Source organism: Mustela putorius, unplaced genomic scaffold (assembly GCF_011764305.1).
Source record: "Mustela putorius furo isolate JIRA1106 unplaced genomic scaffold, ASM1176430v1.1 tig00000196_pilon_pilon_pilon, whole genome shotgun sequence".
NCBI classification, from domain to species: Eukaryota; Metazoa; Chordata; class Mammalia; order Carnivora; family Mustelidae; genus Mustela; species Mustela putorius.
In genome coordinates, this window is record NW_025421310.1 from 4,946,847 (window position 1) to 4,965,156 (window position 18,310).

At 60.4% G+C, this 18,310-nt stretch overlaps 2 protein-coding genes across 7 annotated transcripts; both read right to left on the minus strand.

The window, feature by feature from the left end:
• Nucleotides 1-543: 543 nt before the first annotated feature.
• Nucleotides 544-10,660, minus strand: NAT14 (N-acetyltransferase 14 (putative)). Of its 6 annotated transcripts, none has more exons than XM_004777003.3 (3): nucleotides 10,535-10,660; nucleotides 2,482-2,598; nucleotides 544-1,666 (listed from the first exon to the last, which is right to left on the minus strand). In XM_004777003.3, exons 2-3 carry the CDS (start codon nucleotides 2,551-2,553, stop codon nucleotides 1,118-1,120), a joined length of 621 nt encoding a protein of 206 aa, XP_004777060.1. In that variant the 5' UTR covers nucleotides 2,554-2,598; nucleotides 10,535-10,660; the 3' UTR covers nucleotides 544-1,117. The 6 variants fall into 6 exon arrangements, with proteins under 6 accessions (XP_004777060.1, XP_004777057.1, XP_044932846.1 ...); XM_004777000.3 differs by lacking the exon at nucleotides 10,535-10,660 and adding an exon at nucleotides 3,286-3,672; XM_045076911.1 differs by lacking the exon at nucleotides 10,535-10,660 and adding an exon at nucleotides 3,110-3,277.
• Nucleotides 3,776-10,528, minus strand: ZNF628 (zinc finger protein 628). The gene has a single exon (XM_045076910.1). The coding sequence runs from the start codon at nucleotides 7,131-7,133 to the stop codon at nucleotides 3,909-3,911; it is 3,225 nt and encodes a 1,074-aa protein (XP_044932845.1). The 5' UTR covers nucleotides 7,134-10,528; the 3' UTR covers nucleotides 3,776-3,908.
• Nucleotides 10,661-18,310: the final 7,650 nt, after the last annotated feature.

Genomic DNA, 18,310 nt, shown 5'->3' on the forward strand with positions numbered 1-18,310 from the left:
GTCTGCCTCCTCTGTACAGCCAGGGGACGCGGTGAGACCAGGGTGGAGCGGGTGGACCATGGATCCTGACCGGCAGCAAGAGGGCTTACAGCTAGACACCAGGAAGGACTTCCTGGATTGGGAAAGGGGACTGAGGAAGCCCTCCCGGCTGGCCCTCGCGGGGCTGGATGCAAACCCTTTGGGCCCCCATCTGAGGGGGCACTGGGTGAACCCCAGGGAAGCCGGAGATGGGGGGGCAGGCGGACTAAGTGCTGGGTGTAAGGTGAAGGAGGGGGACTCCACACGCACACTCACATACACACACAAACCCACACTCACTCACTCCCCCCACCCCCCACTCTGCACCAGGCAGCTGTGAGTCGGAAAAAATTCGGTAATGGGGAGCGTGACTCAGAGGGCTGGCAGGGAGCAGGGCTGCTGTGAGCTCACTGCCTCCCCCTCTCCCGGTCCAGCACCCCCAGCAACAATTAATGTCAAGTCGGGGAAAGGAGAAGCCAGACAGAAGGGGGGGGCGCTCAGACGCGGACTGGAAAAGGCATCAGAGAGAGAGCTCTGCACAAAGCAGTTTCGGGCTTTATTAACAATCGGGTGCAAAAAACCAGATGGGTCTGGCGGCCCCTCTCAGCTCACCTTCCGGGGAGGGGCCTGGCATGGGCAGCCTGGTGCCCACCCTGTCCTGGCCAGGGCCTTCTTCTGGGTAGGCTACCCTCCTTTGCAAAGGCTCTGCTGACCCGCTCCGAGCAGTCAGTAAACCCCTCCCCACTCCCAGGAGGGCCTCGTCCCTACTTGGGGTGCCCTTGCCACAAGTCCTACCCCATATGGCGGGTCCACTCTCCTCCTCCCCATTTCTCTCTCCCGGGCTCAGGCCTGGAACACAAATGGTGCAACCTTGGCACCAGACTGAGGAGGTCTTAGTGCAGACAAAATCTGGGTTGGGGGCTGGACAGTTGACCTTTATGAAAAGTTCAGACACTACAGGCAGATATTGGCCTGCAGTGGGGTGTCTTGCCCTCTGCAGACCTGCTTCTGGGCCCTGGGCAGGCTGGGCATCCACCAAGGGAGAACCTGCACACCGTCAGCACTCACACAGTGCTCTCCCTCGCACGCGGGTCCGGAGTCACAGGTCCTTGCTGAACTCCCTCACCAGCGTGTACCCCATGCAGCCCCAGCTCCCCTCAGCCTGGTAGCCACACCCCTCCAGCATCCCCGCCACACCCCACGCTGCCACCGCCACAGGGACCACGAGCCGGGCCCGGGGCTCCCCCATGCCGCCTGCCCAGGCCCGTGCCCGGGATTCGGCAAAGGCCAGCAACCGCCGGCCCACACCTCGGCGGCGGTGCCAGCGAGAGACAGAGAGGCGGGTGACCCGGGCCCCGTCCCCAGCGCTGGAGCCTGGGGCCAGGGCCAGAACCCCACACACATCGCCTGAGCTACGCACGGCCACCCAGGGACCCCCCAGGCCACCTGGCGGAGGCAGCGAGCCCCATCGGGCCCGCAGGCCCAGCTTCATGGCTGCCACAGCCAGGAACACGGGCAGGAGAAGGGCCAGGGCAAAGGAGGCCAGGACGAAGCGCAGGCCACTGCTGGCCGCTGCCAGGAGGAGCAGGGCTGGTGGCCGCGTCAGGGCGTGGAGGGTCACTCGGTTCTCCGTGTCCTTCACACCTGCCTGCAGGCGAAAGGCGCTGTCAGAGCCAGGGTCCTGGGCCTTCCCTCCCACCAGGGCCCCCATGGTAGGGGACCTCCAGGGAGAGGAGAGGGGGTGAGCTGTGCCCAGGTAGGGGCAAAGGGGTGGAGGAGAAGGGAAGGCGCTGTGTTGGGGCCTGCAGCCAGGGAACAGGCAGGGAACAGCCCACATCTGCTGTGGCTCCGGTAAACAGAGTCCGGCACACTGGGTCCTGAGCGAGTGAGTGAGGTGGGAGCTGTGGGGGGACATACGATGCAGGGGAGCTGCAGGTGTGAGGCTGAGCCCAGAACAGTACAGGGGACTGGCCCAGTTCCGAGGAGGACCATTCTCTGGGCAGCAGGAGGTGGCACTGGGGGGTGGCGGGTGTGGGGGGGGTTACTCAGGGCCAGGCTGAGACCCAAGGGCTATGCTTGGAGAGTGCTGGGGAGGCTGGCTCCTGTGGGCTGGCGGGGGGGGGGGGGGGGGGGGGGGGTGTTCAGGCGGTGGGTGGGCGTAGGGCGGGCTGAAGTCTGCAAAGGGAGTACAGAGCTGATGCCATCTCACAGCTCTCCAGCTATGAAAACTTTTAAGTAATCTCTACATCCAAAGTAGGGCTTGAACTCACGACCCCGCGGTCCCCAATGAACCAGTCAGGTGCCCCTAAAACCTTTTTGACCCCATGGGTAGCAAGAAGGCACTAGGAAAGGAAGGGACCGAGCCAGGAAGCCTCTCAGGAGGAACGCATCCTGCTCCGGGAGTGCGGGCTGGCTCAGGCAGGTGTCCGGAGCCGCTCAAGAGGCGTCCCCGCCGGCTCTCACCTTCAGCATCTCCAGCACCAGGGGTCTCTCATCTTCCCTCATCTCCCGCACTGACAAGTGGCCGGGGGCCATGGCAGCCCCCAGGCTCCCGCACCCCCGAGGGGAGCAGGCGTGCACCTGGTGAAACAAGCAGGCCAGCGTCAGTGAAGGGCCCCCCTCGTCCCCACAGCGCCCCAGGCATGGGGACCAGCAGCAGCAGGGTCCAGATGGGGACACTGGGGAGACGCTCGAGGCCCCCGAGCGAGGTTCCAGGCAGGACGGGATTCACCCTCCAACCTGCGACCTTTCTCAAGTCTCCCGGACCACCGCCCCGCTCCGCCTGCCGCGGTGCTCAGCAAATTCCCCCCAAAAGCCCTGCAGACGCCAACACCCCGCAGCCCGCGCTCCCTCCCAGGCTCTGGGGCTGCCCTGGGGAGTCAGCGGAACTCCCCCCGCCCCCAAACAGCCAGGGTCTGGACCACGCTCCCTGCCCCACAGGCGTCCCCGACCCGCGTCGCGGGAGCAGGCACCGCAAGAACCTCTGCAGGTCGCCTCAATCCTTCCACTAGGTGAGGGGGCAGCAGGGTCGGGAAGGGGTCGCCTGCGGAAATGACGTCACGACCGCGCTCGAAGGGGGCGGGGCCCGCACCCTGCCTTAGCAACGGTTGCCAAGCATCCTGGCCGGGGCGGGAGGGCGGCCGGGTGGCCGAGGAGGGACGGGAGCGGGGAGCAGCGACCCCGGCGGGGATGGAACAGAGGGAGGAGCAGTCGCGGAGCCGGGCCGGAGGGGACGAGGGCGGCGGGGCCGGGCAGGACGGTACTTACGCGGCCGGCAGAGGAGACGCGCACGAGGGCGGTTGCTAAGCAAGCTGCGAGGCGGGTGGGGGCCGGCGACAGGAGCGCCCCAGTTCTCATTGGCTCTGCGGCCTTCGCGGGAGGGGCCGCGTCCCGCGCTCCCAAACTCAGATCCGACCCCAGGAACCTCCACCCAAGCCACCTGGGCTCTATCTCAGGGAACTTCGGGACAGGGATTCCCACCCACCCATTTTCCAGATGAGACCAGTCGGGTGACTGACAGCGAACAAGTGGCACAACCCGGATTTTAGATCCCCACTCTTCCCCACTCTAATGACCACCGCGCCTCCTTTTCGTGGAGAAAAAACAGAACCTCACTTAGAAGTGTCTGGCTCCCAATCGCAAAGTCAGTCCCCTGGGAGCCAGGAAGCAATAGAGAACAAGACTCCAAGCTCCCAAGCAGTGGCTACCGCCGTGACATTGCCCCCACCGCAGCCGCCCCCAAGAGAACAAAACCGCGGAGAGGAAATTCCGGTCTTTATTAGCAAGCGCAGCCCGCAGCTTCCCTGCCCTGCTGCGCAGCCCAGCCCAGCCCAGCCCAAGCAGGGAGTCCAGGTCTCTGTGTGGGGCCCTCAAGAACCCAGTGGTTCTTTTCAAAATGTGTGCACCAACTGGACTGCGGGCAGAGTCTGGACAATCTGGATAGAAGGCAGGCCCTGTGGGGGCATGCCTCCGGGGGCAGCGCCAGTGGGTACCACTTGGACCATCTGAGAGGTGGGTGCCGTGGAGATGCTCACTGGACCAGAGGCTTGGCCCAGTGGTGGAGGGGTCAGCAGCTGCAGTGTGGGAGCGCCTCCCCCACCAGGGCTGTTCTCCAGCAGCTCCGTGGCCGGTGCGCTGCGGATGATGAGCAGTTTCTGTCCCGGTGGGCCTGGGGCAGGAGGCTCTGCCAGCCCAGTGGGGAGGGTCTCTACCTCCTGCACACATAGCTGGGTCTGCTCGCCATCTGCCCCGCTCAGCACCAGGACGCTCTGCAACCCCTCGTCTGTCTGCAGCGTCTCGAAGAGCACATCCTGGACGACGCCAGTACTGGTGTCACCATCACCGGGCTCCCCGGGGCCAGGGCCCGCCAGCAGCTCCTCCGCTGTACCACTCTGAACCACCAGCAGGTTGGGGGCCTCAGTGGTCACTGCTCCCCCACTGGGATTGGAGAGCTGGCCTGCCACAGGCTGGAGCTGGACCGTGGTCACCTCCTGAGCCGGCTGGAGCTGGACCGTGGTCACCTCCTGGGCTGGCTGGAGCTGGACCGTGGTAACTTCCGGGCCTGGCCGAAGGGGCTGGAGCTGGACCCCACTCACTTCCTGGGCCCCTGCCTCCCCACCCCCTACATTCTGTAGAACGATGAGGCTCTGCCCTCCCCCGCTGGCCCCTGCGTTGCCCCCGCCCTGAACCCCCAGTCCCCCAGGACCTGGCAGCCATACTACTCCAGGCGCCTGACCGGATTTTCCTGCTGCCCGTGGGCCCTGCCTACCGCGGCTGCTCCCGGCACCAGGACTGGACGAGGGCAGCAGGATGAGCTTGGGGGGAGCCGGTGGGGGCGGTGGCGTGGGGGGCTGGACGCTGCTGGGGATGAGTTGCAGGCCCTGGGCGGTCTGCACCAGGAGAAAAGTCTGGGAGTTGGGGGCTGCCTGGCCTGGGGGCGGGGCCGGAGCCTGGCCCCCTGCCACCTCGAGGGAGAGCGTGGCCTGGAGGTGTGGGAGAACGTGGACGTCTTGGGTGGCAGACGCTGCTGGGGCGGCAGCCAGCGGGGCGGGGGGCTGGGAGCTGGAGGCGGGGGCTGCGGGGCCGGCGGCCGCCGTGGGCGCGGGGGCGTGCGTCCTCAGGTGCCGCTGCAGGTAGGCCGCCATGACAAAGCTGCGGCCGCACACAGGGCAGGCAAAGGGGCGCTCGGCAGAGTGCGTGCGCTGGTGCAGCAGCAGGTTGGACGAGTGCGTGAAGGTCTTGGGGCAGAGCGGGCAGCGGAAGGGCCGCTCGCCCGTGTGCACGCGCTGGTGCTGCCGCAGGTTGGAGGTCTGCGCGAAGCTCTTGCCGCACACGCCGCAGGCGTGGGGCCGCTCTCCCGTGTGCACGTGCCGGTGGCGCCGCAGGCACGATGTGTTCCGGAAGGCCTTGCCACACTCCCCGCAGGCGTAGGGCCGCTCACCTGAGTGCAGCCGCAGGTGGTACTGGTAGTGCGAGGACCACTTGAACGTGAGGCCACACTGGCCACACGTGAAGGCCCGCAGGCCCGTGTGCACGCGCTGGTGGATGGCTAGCAACGAGGAGCGCTTGAAGGCCTTGCCGCACTCGCCGCACTGATAGGGCCGCTCGCCCGTGTGGTCCCGCAGGTGGTAGCGCAGCCCCGAGGAGCCCTTGAAGGCCTTGCCACACTCTGCGCATTTGTAGGGCCGCTCGGTGCCCGCGGGGGCGGGCGCCGGCGCGGGGACGGCGGTGGGCGGGGTGGGGACGGCTGGGGCCAGGGGCTCCTGAGGACAGGTGACCTCGGCGGCCTCCGCCTGGGGGGGCGGGCGCCCGGCAGCCGCCTCTTCCACGTGGCACTGCTGGTGCGCCAGGAGGCTGGCCAGCTGTGGGAAGGCGCCGTCGCAGCTGCCACAGCGGAACGCCTGGCCACCGGCCGCGCCATGGCTGTGCTGGTGGCGGGAGAGGCCGGCCACCGTCCGGAAGGACTTCCCACATGGGAGGCAGGCGAAGCCGGGGGCTGCGGAGGCAGGAGGGGGCTGCGGCGCGGGGGCCGGCGGGGACTGGGAGGGCAGCGGGGCGGGGTCTGCCTTGGGCGCTGTGGTGCCCTGCCCGTCCTGTGGCGGGGTGGCGGCTTCGGGCCCGGGACAGGGCTGGTGCTCCATGAGCAGCTCCTCGCTGCCGAAGCCCAGCTCGCAGCCCTCGCAGCGGTACACCAGCTCCACCGTGGTCTCCGCAGCAGCCAGAAAGAGCTCCGGCACCACCGGCGGAGGCGCGGGCGGCGGCGGCGGCGCGGGCGCGTGCAGGTAGGCGTCCGACACCAATACCTTGGCGCCAGGCTCGTGCTGTGGCGGGGCAGGAGCAGCGGCGGCAGAGGGGGCGGGGGCGGCGGCAGCCGCGGAGCCGTGCGTGCGCTGGTGCAGCAGCAGGTTAGACGAGTGCGTGAAGGTCTTGGGGCAGAGCGGGCAGCGGAAGGGCCGCTCGCCCGTGTGCACGCGCTGGTGCTGCCGCAGGTTGGTGCTCTGGGTAAAGCTCTTGCCGCACACGCCGCAGGTGTAGGGCCGCTCACCCGTGTGCACGTGCCGGTGGCGCCGCAGGCTGGACGAGTTCTTGAAGGCCTTGGGGCAGTCGGGACACGGGTAGGGCCGCTCGCCTGTGTGCTGCCGCAGGTGGTACTGATAGTGGGAAGACCACTTGAAGGCCAGGCCGCACTGGCCGCATGTGAAGGCCCGCAGGCCGGTGTGCACACTGCGGTGTATCTGCAGTAGCGAGGAGCGCTTGAAGGCCTTGGGGCAGTCGGAGCACTGGTAGGGCCGCTCGCCCGTGTGGCCCCGCTGGTGGTAGAGCAGGGCGGACGAGCCCTTGAAGGCCTTGGGGCAGTCGGGGCACTTGTAGGGCCGCTCGCCCGTGTGCGTACGCTGGTGGTGGAGGAGCCGAGATGACCACCGGAACGACTTGCCACACTCCCCACACTCATACTGGGCCGCCGGGGTGGGGGCTGTGGGGCCGGGCTTCTCCCCGGGCCCCTCAGTGGTAGAGGCGGGTGCCATGTCTGCGTGGGAGCCGACCATCACACCTGGCGGGGGATTCTGGGTCAAGGGAAGGCGGGAGCTCACCCCACCTCCACCCAAACACCCCATCTTCTCAACCTACACCTTTGCCCCCGAAGAGGCAGAGAGGACCACCCCAGCCCCCCAGCCAGGGATAGGGAGACTCCCTTAAAATGAGGGCCCCTGGTGGTCCAGGTCTGCCCCAGTGCAAGGCTTTAGGTGCTGAAACAGAAAGTTCTGGAAAATTGGGAGGAGTGCTCACCAGCCATAGGGTGCTGGCCATCCCCTCCAAGCCAGACAAGTCTGAGAAAGCTGTGCGTGGTCTTTAGGAGGCCCCGCACTTTCCCTAGGACTAAGCTCCTTCCCTCTACAGATAGACACTGTCCTTGAAGAAGCGTGGGGTCTCTCTAGCACACTGGCATCTGACACTTGACCCTTCTCCCTCTAAAACCTCATCTTCCACCCCGCCTCAATACCAGTTCCCACCAGTTCCGAATGCCACTGTAACTAAAGCCCTGCGAGCATTCTACCCTCCACCACGCCCCATCCTGCTCACCTTCTCCCTTTTGGGTATTAATCAAAGATCCCTAACCTCCCCTAGACCCATAATGCCTCTGCGCCCAGCACCCCATCCACATCTTCACTTCCTGTCTGGCTGCAGTCTCCCTTTTTAAAAAATTCTTTAAGATTTTATTTTTCTTCAAGATATATTTATTTGAGAGAGAGAGAGAGACAGCCTGCACAAGCAGGAGGGGTAGAGGGAGAGAGAGAGAATCTCAAGCAGATTCCCCGCTGAGCATGGAGCCTGATGTGGGCCTTGATCTCATGACGCTGAGATCATTACCTTAGCCGAAACCAGGAATCGGCTGCTCAACCGGCTGTGCCACCCAGGTGCCCCAAAATTTTATTTTTAAGGTAATCCCCATGCCCAATGTGCGGCTTAAACTCACAGCTCCATGATCAAGAGTCGAGCACTCTACCCAACCAAGCCGGCGGGCGGCCTTGGCTTCAGTCTTCCTTTGCACTCTCACTCGAGCATCTCAAAGTTCCCAGCACCGCTCACACTGCCCTCCTCTGTCCATTCACCACACACACTCCCACCCAACAGGTGGTACTGAACATGCCTCTGCTCCCCTCAAACCTCTCTCCTTCCGCCCCCTCCTCTTAGCAGGTGACCTTGCCACTGAGAACATAAAAGCAAGCAGAAGAGAACGTTCCCATGTTCCAACTGCAAAAGCAGTGATTCTCAACGAGAACAAATGATGACTCTCCCATCCCAGGGGACGATGCCTGGAGACTCGAGCTGTCACCTGGAGGGGCTGGTGCTCCCAGCATCTGGTGAGGGGAAACCAGGGATGCTGCTGGACACCTTCCAGTGCACAGAACAGGCCTCCACAGCACCAAACACCACTAGCACTGAGCTGAGAATTCCGGAACTATCCCATCCCCTGCCTGCTGCTGGCCCGTGGACTCTTGACTTCCCACCTACAACTTTTCCTTATCTCCTAGACTGTTTCAGTGTATCCACGAGCTGCATCTCTCCTCTTTAAACAACAAACCCTTCACCTTACCACGCCCTCCAGCTATGGCCTTATTTCTCCCCACCCCTTTTGCAACAAAGCAACTCCAAGTGCTGTCAAAGTGCGCCCAGGTGGCTCAGACAGGCGTCTGCCTTCAGCTGTGGTCCTGATCTCAGGGTCTTGGGATCAAACCCCGCACTGGGCTCTCGGCTTAGCAGGGAGTCAGCTTCTCCCCTTCACTCTCCCTCTGCGTTGTTTCTTTCTCTCAAATGAAAACAAAAAGCATGCGGTTTTTCCCTCTCAAACCCCATCACTCAGATGCTCCTCCCCTGACTCTACTCCTGGATTCCTTGGTGCTGAACTGCATGGTCTCTGCTCCTTACCTACTCTCCTCACCTTGGGGCACTGGTGCCTTTTCACCTCCCTGACTTGTGAACTCAGTCCCGGACTCTGCACATCCTTGTCCTCTTCCTCATCCACACTGTCTCCCAAGGAGCCCCCACTCATTCTCAGATCTCAGTCTGTATCTCTATTTGACCCGGTCTCCTCTGAACTCTAATCCCTCTGCTACAGTGTGCCATACGGACGCCCCACAGACAACTCAAACTTAACATGCCCCAAATCTAACTTGGGGGGGCAGGGGTTTACTCCTGCTTGCTTCGTTCTTCACCCACCATCTCCCTCCCTGAATACCACTCAGCCCTTCCCCAGGCATCGCCTCTTTCTCTCACCACCTATGCCCAACCCATCGGTGGGCTCTCCTGTCCCAGCACGAACATATCTGGAATGTGGCCACTTCTCTGAGTCCCCCATTGCCACCTTTGTCCAGGGCCTTCCTCCTGGGCAGCGGCAACAGCCTCCTAAAACAGATCTCCATGCTTCCAGCCCTACCCCAGTGTGCGCCCAACACAGAGGCTGTGGGGAACTTGCCAAAGGCCTCTACAGCTCCCACTTCAGAGAAGACAGATGTCTTGCAGGAGCCTGCAGACTTCCCATGCCCTCGGCCACCTCCCTCCCTGACCTCCCGCTAGCCTCTCACACCACCCAGGACCCCCACCAGGGACCACCCCCTTCCTGCCAGGGTGCTTGCTGACATGTCACCGCGTGGAGGCATTCCCTGCCCCAGACGTAGACTTGCAACCCCTTCCAACACTCCCCGTTCTCTACAGCACTTATCACCTCCCAACCTGCTTCTCATCAGGGTTTCCAACCCTCAGCCCTGTTGAGATGTGGGGCTGGCCAGTGCCAGGGACCTGTCCCGAGGGCTGTGGGGCGCTCGGCAGCATCCCTAGCCCTCTGCCCGCTAAATCGAGTGGCATCTTAGTCACTGTCGCACTCCAGCGCCTAAAACAACGTCTGGCAGAGCGAGCCCAGCGAAGATGTGTCCTGAATGAAAAAGGCCGGGCTTCCCCTTTAGACGGGCTATCAAGATTCCCTTTAATACGATGAGCGTCCTCTTTAAAATGGAAGCAAGTCCTTTTACGAGAAGCTGCACGTGCCTCTCGGAAGGCTGAGTAGGCCTTAAACGAGAGCGGTCCGCCCTGGGCCCGAGCCGGACCCATCCTGCCCAAAGCCGGACCACACCCTTCCATCAGGCCCGACTTCCCCTTTAAGAGGCTGCTCCCGCTGCCCACCTAACTCCTTTTGCTCAGCTAAGCTAGAGGGGGCGTCGAAGCCACCAGGGCTCATAAACTACCCCGTCGATGTATGGGACACTGTCCGCGACCTTTCCACAAGAGGGCCCGTCCTTAGCGGAGAAAAACCGGGGACGGCGGGGAACCGCACAACCTGACCCGCCCCTCTAAAAGCAGCCCTTGCCCTTTAAGAGGGCGGAGCCCGCCTAGCGGACGAAGTCGGAGGTGAAGTAGCGCCCTTCCCTTTAAGGCGTCCCTTCCGGTTTCACGCTCTCCGTTTCCCCAACGTCTCCGCCCTCCGGTCCCTCCCCCCACCCCCACCCCTCCGGTCTCTCACCTGCGGCCCCGACCGGGGGAATGAGCGGGGGAGACCTAGGGCCTTCCCGCGGGGGCCGACGGGAAGACGGGGCCCCGGCAGCGGCGGGACGGGAGTCGGGGCCTGAGAGGGGGGCGGGGGCGCGCTCCCTCCCAACAGCCCCCGGCGCGAGGCACCCAACCTTTATCGGCGGCCTCTCGCGCACACAAACCCCTACGTCGCCGTTGGCGCGTCACGACGCCACGTGCGCCGAGGCCCCGCCTCGCCCCTCCCGTTGGCCGGCGGCAGTCGCTCCTTCCGTGGCGTAAGCGGCGCGCGGCATTGTGGGAGTTGTAGTTCTTGCCCGGCCCCCAACTGCCAGGTCGTTTTGGAAGTCCGCACAAGGCCCAGGGAGGCCGGGCCTGGACGTGGGGTAACCTGTTCCCTTTTTTGACTATTGATTCTCCCTCTCTGTCTAGAATCCCTCTGCGGTACCTTGGTTTGCGAACGGCCTCGCCGGCCAGGGCTGTGATGCTTCCTGGCCCGGCCCCCAAGCCCTGATCTCTAATTGCCCTGTTGGGGAAACTGAGGCCCACGAAGCTTCCTGCCCCGAAGAGGTCCCAGCGCTCGCGGTTCCTGGGCGTCTGCTGCGTGCTCGTGTGTGTGGTTGCGCATGAACCAGCTATGCTTTCTCTCCTTCGTGGCCTGGGACCTTAGGGAACCACTGAGCTGTCCCGGATCCCCATCCCTCCTTTCCATGACAATGACAGCCCAGGACGGCCTCAGCCTTTTGAGCCATACCGGCTCTTGCAGGTCATCCAGCTCAGCTTCTCAACCATGGGACTCGTAACATCTGTGCCAGACCGTTCCTTGTTGTGAGGGCCATCCTGAGTCTCGTAGGGGGTCAGTAGCCTCCCTGTGCCGGGCCTCCACCTTCTCTCCCCCACATGGCCCCTGGTTGAGAACCACTGCTCCAGGAAAATCCCCCTCAGCCTCAACTGTTTGTTGGACCAAAAGGCCCCTCTACTCCTACCCCACACCTCCTCAACTCCTGCAGGAAAACCCGCCATGCTAGGTGGGGTCCCCTTACAGACCCAGCCGCACTCAGCCATGATTCACCCGAACATCTGCAGCAACCAGCAAGGTTCTGATCGGAAGCAAGTGCTACTCTTCATTGAATGAGCCTCCCAGGCGGTTTCCCAAGGCCCCCAGGCAGGCCCAAACTCCGCTGTGACCAGAGCGGATGTGGACCTCTCCCGGCCCTACAGGATGGTTTTTGCAGTCTCCAGTGAACTCGTACATGGAAATCCTAGGACTCCAGCTTAGCCTGAACATCCCTTGCACTTCAGCTTTTACCTCCTCTGCCAGAAAGGAAGCTGCCCAGGGACTGGCAGGGACATAGGAGCAGAGCTCTGAGCTACAGAAGAATACAGAGGGGAAGGCAAGAGTTGCAGGCACCAGCATAGAGTTAGGAGGCCCAGGCTGGGGGGTGAAGGTGGGGGGTTGGTCACCACCTGCTTCTGGAGCTCCCCAACTCCCTAAGGTTGCTTCCAGATGGAGGACTCCACACGGGGTCAAGGTGTGGATGTGGAATGTATGGCCCAGCTGGCTGTGGGGAGAACCCAAGCCCACCTGCTTCATCTCAGGCCATTGGGGTCCGCAATAGTGAAAGGAGTTCTCCATGCCAACAGAGCCCCAGCCAGCCTCCCTCTACCTGCCAGTCAGCAGGTACAATAAGAGAGGTCAGAGGGCAGAGTCCCAGCACCTGCCCTCCTCTGCCATCCCCTACTCTGGAGCCAGAAAGTAAGCAAAGGTTTTGAACCCAATGGCCTCAAGCAACTGGCTGTGCAGATTTAACTTCTTTTTTCAAACAGTAGTAGCTAGACAACATGTAGAACCCTCTGTGAGGGGCCTCATGGGACCTCATACGGACAAGCAAACTGGGAGTCCAGGCATCTGAGACACAGATAAGATCACAGGAAATCATCAGAGGGGCCCAGGTTAGGCCTTGTGGTGTCCAGACCCTCTGTCCTGATCCAGGCCCCTCCTGGGTCTTGTCTTTAGAGCTGGGGACAAAGCAATAGGGTGTGAGGGCCACAAAAGTCTTGTCCTGGTGAGTTTATATAAAATCTAAACAAGTGATAATGTATGTCGCATTCTACATGCTAAGAAAAATAAAGCAGGAGAGGTGGGTATGGATGAGTGAAGACCTCTAGGAGTTTAAACGGGGAACTTAGCAAACACCACTGTAGACCCCTGGCGTTCTTGTTTCTGGCCAGCCACACCCTGCCCCCGGTGCTTTTGGGGGAAACTAACCCCCTTGACTAGATCAGGCATCTAATCCAGCCCCAGGCCCTCTGAGCCCCTGCCCCCTGCCTTACCAGCCAGATGAACCATTCATCCTGGAGAACAGAGCTGGGCATGGGGACTGCAGGCTTTGAAGGTACCTGAGACCTACCTGACCCTTCCCAGGGACCTCGGCTGTTACTCTTGCCCCAAAGGCCCCTGTGTCCCTCTCTGTCCACCAGCATCCCAAAGCTGCCAGCCAAGAAAGGGTTGGCAAGGATCTGCACTCCACCCACCCCCGATTCCAGAGAAAGGCAGCCCCACCCTCACAGGTGGTCAAAGGAGAAGAGAGACCCTGAGAGGAACTGGGGAGCCTGAACCTTTCCCTCTTCCTCACACTCTCCCCTCCCTTCCCTGACAGCCACTCTGTGGGTCCTGGGAAATGTGTCCTGGGTTTCTGAAACAGTCCAGCTCCAAGGTGGCCCAGGCAGGATGAGAGCCTGGGCCTACCCTCTTTGATCACAGGGTGGTGCCCCCACATGCTCAAGCCCTCCAATCCAAATCCCTTCCCTCTGGAAGGAGGGGGCTTGTGATGTCGGGCTGTGTGGAATTAGATTCTGGTTTGGGCCACTCTGCCCATCACTCCATCTTTGTGATGACCACCTGTGCTCCCTAGAGAGGAAAGGATTAGGGGCTGGGGTGACAGATGTCCCTGGAGCACCTGCTCCCCCTACACACATAGCAGGAGGCATAGGGACCAAAGAAGGACTCCCAGGGCCAGAGGCTAAAAATAAAATAACTTTTTTCATCTGAGTGCAGGAAAGAGAGCAGAGATGCACATTAAGCAAGGTGGGTGGTGGGCAGGAGCCCAGGGGGTGGCCTATGCCTCCCACAGACTGAAGATGCTCCTTTCTGACATCTCTTGGGGCTCCCATGGGTGCCCAGCCAGCCCTGCTCGAATGGGCCTGTCTTAGGGAAGGAGTGTGATCCCCACTTGACTGGGGGGTAAGTAGAGGTCCTCTGAAGTCTCTTGGCCAGGCACAGAACCAGGAAGTGATGTGACATCCTGAACCAGGAAGTGATTCCTGTAACCCGGAAGTGATGTAACCAGGAGTGTCTCCAGCCCCGGAGTCCACCCCCATCCAAGGCCCATCTAGCAGGTCCCCATGTGCATGGTCACATCCCAGCGTGGGGGCCAGAGAAGACTCCCTGGCAGTCACCCTGGATCACACAGTCCCTTCTGTACAGGGAAAACACATCCCTCTGTTTTCAGTAAAAAAACGTGGACAGGGACAGATATGCACCAAATGGCCTCCCCAGGAGTGACCACCACTTTCCATGCCAATCCCCAGTGACCCATGCCCTTGTACACCAAGTGCCCTTTCTTCAGGTGGCCAGTGGACATGACAGACATCACTCCCATGATAGGTTATGTGATATGGTGAAGGTGAAGGGATCTGGGAAGGTGCAGTCAAGGCTCCCTGTCATTTGATGTTAATCAAAAGGAAATATAACAGTTAATTTTATGTGTCCACCTGACTGAGCCACAGGAAGCCCAGGTATCTCGTTAAACTCGATTTCTGTGTGTTTCTGTGAAGGTGTTTCTGGAAGAGAGAAGCATTTGCATCAGTAGAATGAGTAAAGCCAATGGCCCTCCCCACCGGGGGTGGCCATCACCCAATCCCTGGGCTGGCTAGAACAAAAAGGTGCAGGAAGGCTCGATTCTCTCTCTACCTGACTGAGCAGGAAAGCTGATCTTTGCCTGCCCTCAGTGCTCCTGTTCTCAGGCCTTCAGACCCAACCCGGAATCCACACCATCGGCTCTCTGGTTCTTGGGCCTTGGAAATACACACTGGCTTTCCTGGCCTCCAACATGCAGATAGCAGATCATGGGACCTCACCCATAATTGCATGAGCCAACATCATATAGTAGATCTCTTTAAAATAAGTGTAAGATACATAACATCTCTCTCTGTCTCTTGATATAGAGATAGAATAGACACCAATATAGATCCTATTGGTTCTGTTTCCCTGAAGAGCGCTAATATAGAAAGGTTGCCCTGGGTGGGCCTGATATTATCAGGCGAGGTCTTTGAAACTGGGGCTAGAGGTGAGAGATGTGAAATGTCAGTTGATTCTGCCCTTGAAGCCACCTGCTTCCATGGGTTCTACAGATGAAAGGAAATGAGTTCTTCCACGTGAGCCCGGAAGAGGATCCCAACCTTGGACGGGACTGCAGCCCCAGCCTACACCTTGAACACAGCCTCATGCCTGACCAGAGGACCTGATAAGCTGTGACGCCTGGACTCCCTGACCCATGGGAACTGTGAGAAAATCAGAGTACATGATTTCAAGCCATGGTAATTGTGGTTCTTTGGGACACAACATAGATAACTAATATACTTCTTGTGTTCGTTTGCTGGGGCTGCCCTAACGAGGTCCCACAGGCTGGGTGGCTCAACCAACAGAAATTTATTTTCTTATATTTGAGACTAGAAATCCAAGAGCAAGGTGTTGGAGGATTGGTTTCTTCTGAGGCCTGCCTCCACAGCTTGTCTTCTCCCTGTGTCTTCACATGGTCTTCCCTGTATCTGTCCATTTTCAAAATTTCCTCCTCTTATGAGGACACCAGGCATATTGGATTGGACATAGACATATGATTGAGTTTAGCTTAACTACCCCTTTAAAGATCTTATTTCTAGGGGCACCTGGGTGGCTCAGTGGGTTAAGCCTCTGCCTTCAGGTCAGGTCATGATCTCAGGGTCCTGGGATCGAGCCCTGCATTTATGTGTCCACCTGACTGAGCCACAGGAAGGACTCTCTGCTCATCGGAGAGCCTGCTTCCCCCTCTCGCTCTCTGCCTGCTTCTCTGCCTACATGTGATCTCTATCAAATAAATAAAATATTTATTTTTTTAAAGATTTTATTTATTTATTTGACACACAGATCATAAGTAGGCAGAGAGGCAGGCAGAGAGAGAGGGGGAAGCAGGCTCCCCACTGAGCAGAGAGCTCGATGCAGGGCTCGATCCCAGGACCCTGAGATCATGACCTGATCCGAAGGCAGAGGCTTTAACCCACTGAGCCACCCAGGCACCCCCAAATAAAATATTTTTAAAAATAATAAAGACCTTATTTCTGAATAGATACATTTTGATGTATGTGGGTTAGGACGTCATTGGATGAGTCTAGGGAGACACCACTTAGCCACACCATGGTGTGAAACAAATATGACAGGGTTGGTTGGCCACTGAGTTCTTGGTTGGGAACATCAGGAAACTGCCACCTATAAATTTTCACAATAAATTTTAAGGCAAACAAAGTCCCTCTGGGACTAGGTAGAGAGCTTGCCAATAAGCAGCATGGAGGCAGGGAGAGACAAGGTTTTTTGTTTTTTGTTTTTTTTTTAAGATTTTATTTATTTATTTGACAGACAGGTCACAAGGAGGCAGAGGCAGGCAGAGAGAGAGGAGGAAGCAGGCTCCCCGTTGAGCAGAGAGCCAGATGTGGGACTGATCCCAGGAGCCCGAGACCATGACCTGAGCCGAAGGCAGAGTCTTAATCCACTGAGCCACCCAGGCGCCCCTGGGAGACAAGTTTTGTCTGGGCTCCTGGCCTGATCCTGACACCTCAGTACCCCCCGCCTCCAAATATTAGAGGGGGATTCAGGAGTGGGGTCACCGCATTCCAGGTGCAGCGAGGCTGGGAAAGGAGGTTTGGGGCAGGGCCCTGAGGTCTAGGCAGAAGTCAGCTTCAAACCCTGCATAGCTCCTCCTCATTCTTGCCTTCATAAGCCAACTCCTCCCACCTGGCCTACAGAACCCTGGGGCTTCTGTCCACTTCTCTGACTTCACCTCTTCCTCTTGCTCCCTTTGCCTGTGAAGCTCCTGGCTGCCCTCTCTTCCACTCAGGCTGCAGGACAGTTGTCACCTTCTCAGACCTTCTCCCTCCCTCCCTCCCTCCCTCTCCACCCCTTCCCCATCCAAGCTCCATCACTCCCAGACTCCTCCAGGGACAGACTGTGCTTGTTCTGCTCACTGCAGGTTTTCAATCCATGTTGATTAAACAACTAAACGACCTCCTCCCCGGCTTACCCAGGACGTCGCAGGAGGAGAGGGGCCCGAAGGTGGGCCGCTCCCGCCCGGCATCGCTGCACTGCCCTGGGTGTGGGCGCCCTCTGGTGGAGCATCCCTAGGCAACAGCCGGAAGGGCGGGCGGCCCTAGCTGCGGTCCGACCCCACCCGCTGAGGGACAGAGCCGGCCAGCAGATGCTGTCCTTGGTTCCTGGTGGCGTGAAGCCAGGATAGGAAAGGTCACGCCCAGCCATGCATCGGCTGTCCTTGAGCCTGAGCCCGGCCCTCCAGAGGGTCTTCTCCCCCACGGCCCCTTAGCCAAGGGACCCTGTGCGGTCGCCTCTGGGCCTGAAAGTCACAGGACAGGAAAACTTCCAGGCTGTCCCACAACATCACATGCACGCCCAGGATGCGCACACACATGTGAACACACACACACACGCGCGACTTGCCCAGGCCAAGGGACAGGGACGCAGACTCTGAGAGACCCTGTAGAGACAGAGACAGTCAGAGAAGCTGAGAAGCACAGCCAAGCTGGGTGCTGCAGTCAGAGACAGTGAGGAGGAGAGGACAGGAGACACCCAAGGAGGGGGCTGGAGACCCTCAGAGGCACCCAAGGCGGACGCTCGGTGCCTGCTGCTGTCCCATCCTCAGCTGGGGCCGGCCTCTGTTACCGTCTCCCTCCAAATGACCCTGCCCACAAGGGTGTCCTGTCAGGGCCTCTGGTGCCTCGAGTTCAAATCCCAGCTAGGCCACTTACTTGCAGCGTGAGCTTGGAGACGTATGGGCTGCTCTGGAGGCGGGAAAATATGCAGGGGACGGCTTCTCGCCTGGAGCCTCCAGAAGGAACGGGGCACTTCAGCTCAGAAGACCCATCTTGGACCTGTGACCCCCAGAACTGCAGGAGAATAAATGTAGGTGGTTTTAAGGCACCAGGTTTGTAGTAAATCATACCCCAAGGACTCTCCCACCCACTTCCCCCAGCACAAACCTGCAACACAACCCCCCAGAGCAAACATGGAGATGCTCTCCCGCCACAGCCCAGACCAGGGTCCCCCACTCTGGCCAACGCCCTCCCAGAAAACAAGAGGACCCCACTCCTGACGCCCCAGAGCCAGCCTCTCCGCCCACCATGTCCCAGCCTATTCTCTGCTTCCCCCAAATACCAAGGGCCCACTAGTCCCTCAGTAAAATGCCTTCAGGGAAACCACACCCATGTTTTCTCTTCCCCTCCAATGGCAGCAGCCAGGCTGTGCCAGGAACAATCCCTCCTGTCACCCACCTAAGCAACTAGTTCAGCCAGCATATGTGCCCCGCCCCCTTCCTTGCTCGCTCCTGCTCCAGCCAAAATGCAGGGTTTGGGGCTCAACCCCACACAGAAGCCAACCCTTCCTGCTGGCTGGAGGCCTGGGGCACAGGCAAGCCCCTTCTCGGAGCCAGTTTCTCCAGGATGCCTGGCC

Coding starts and splice junctions, on each gene's coding strand:
- NAT14 (XM_004777000.3), bottom strand. CDS start 3,375: ATGAGAACTGGGGCGCTCCTGTCGCCGGCCCCCACCCGCCTCGCAGCT. Junction 2,599..3,285: donor GCGTCTCCTCTGCCGGCCGC/GTAAGTACCGTC, acceptor TTGTTTCACCAG/GTGCACGCCTGCTCCCCTCG. Junction 1,667..2,481: donor TGGTGCTGGAGATGCTGAAG/GTGAGAGCCGGC, acceptor TTTCGCCTGCAG/GCAGGTGTGAAGGACACGGA.
- ZNF628 (XM_045076910.1), bottom strand. CDS start 7,133: ATGGGGTGTTTGGGTGGAGGTGGGGTGAGCTCCCGCCTTCCCTTGACC.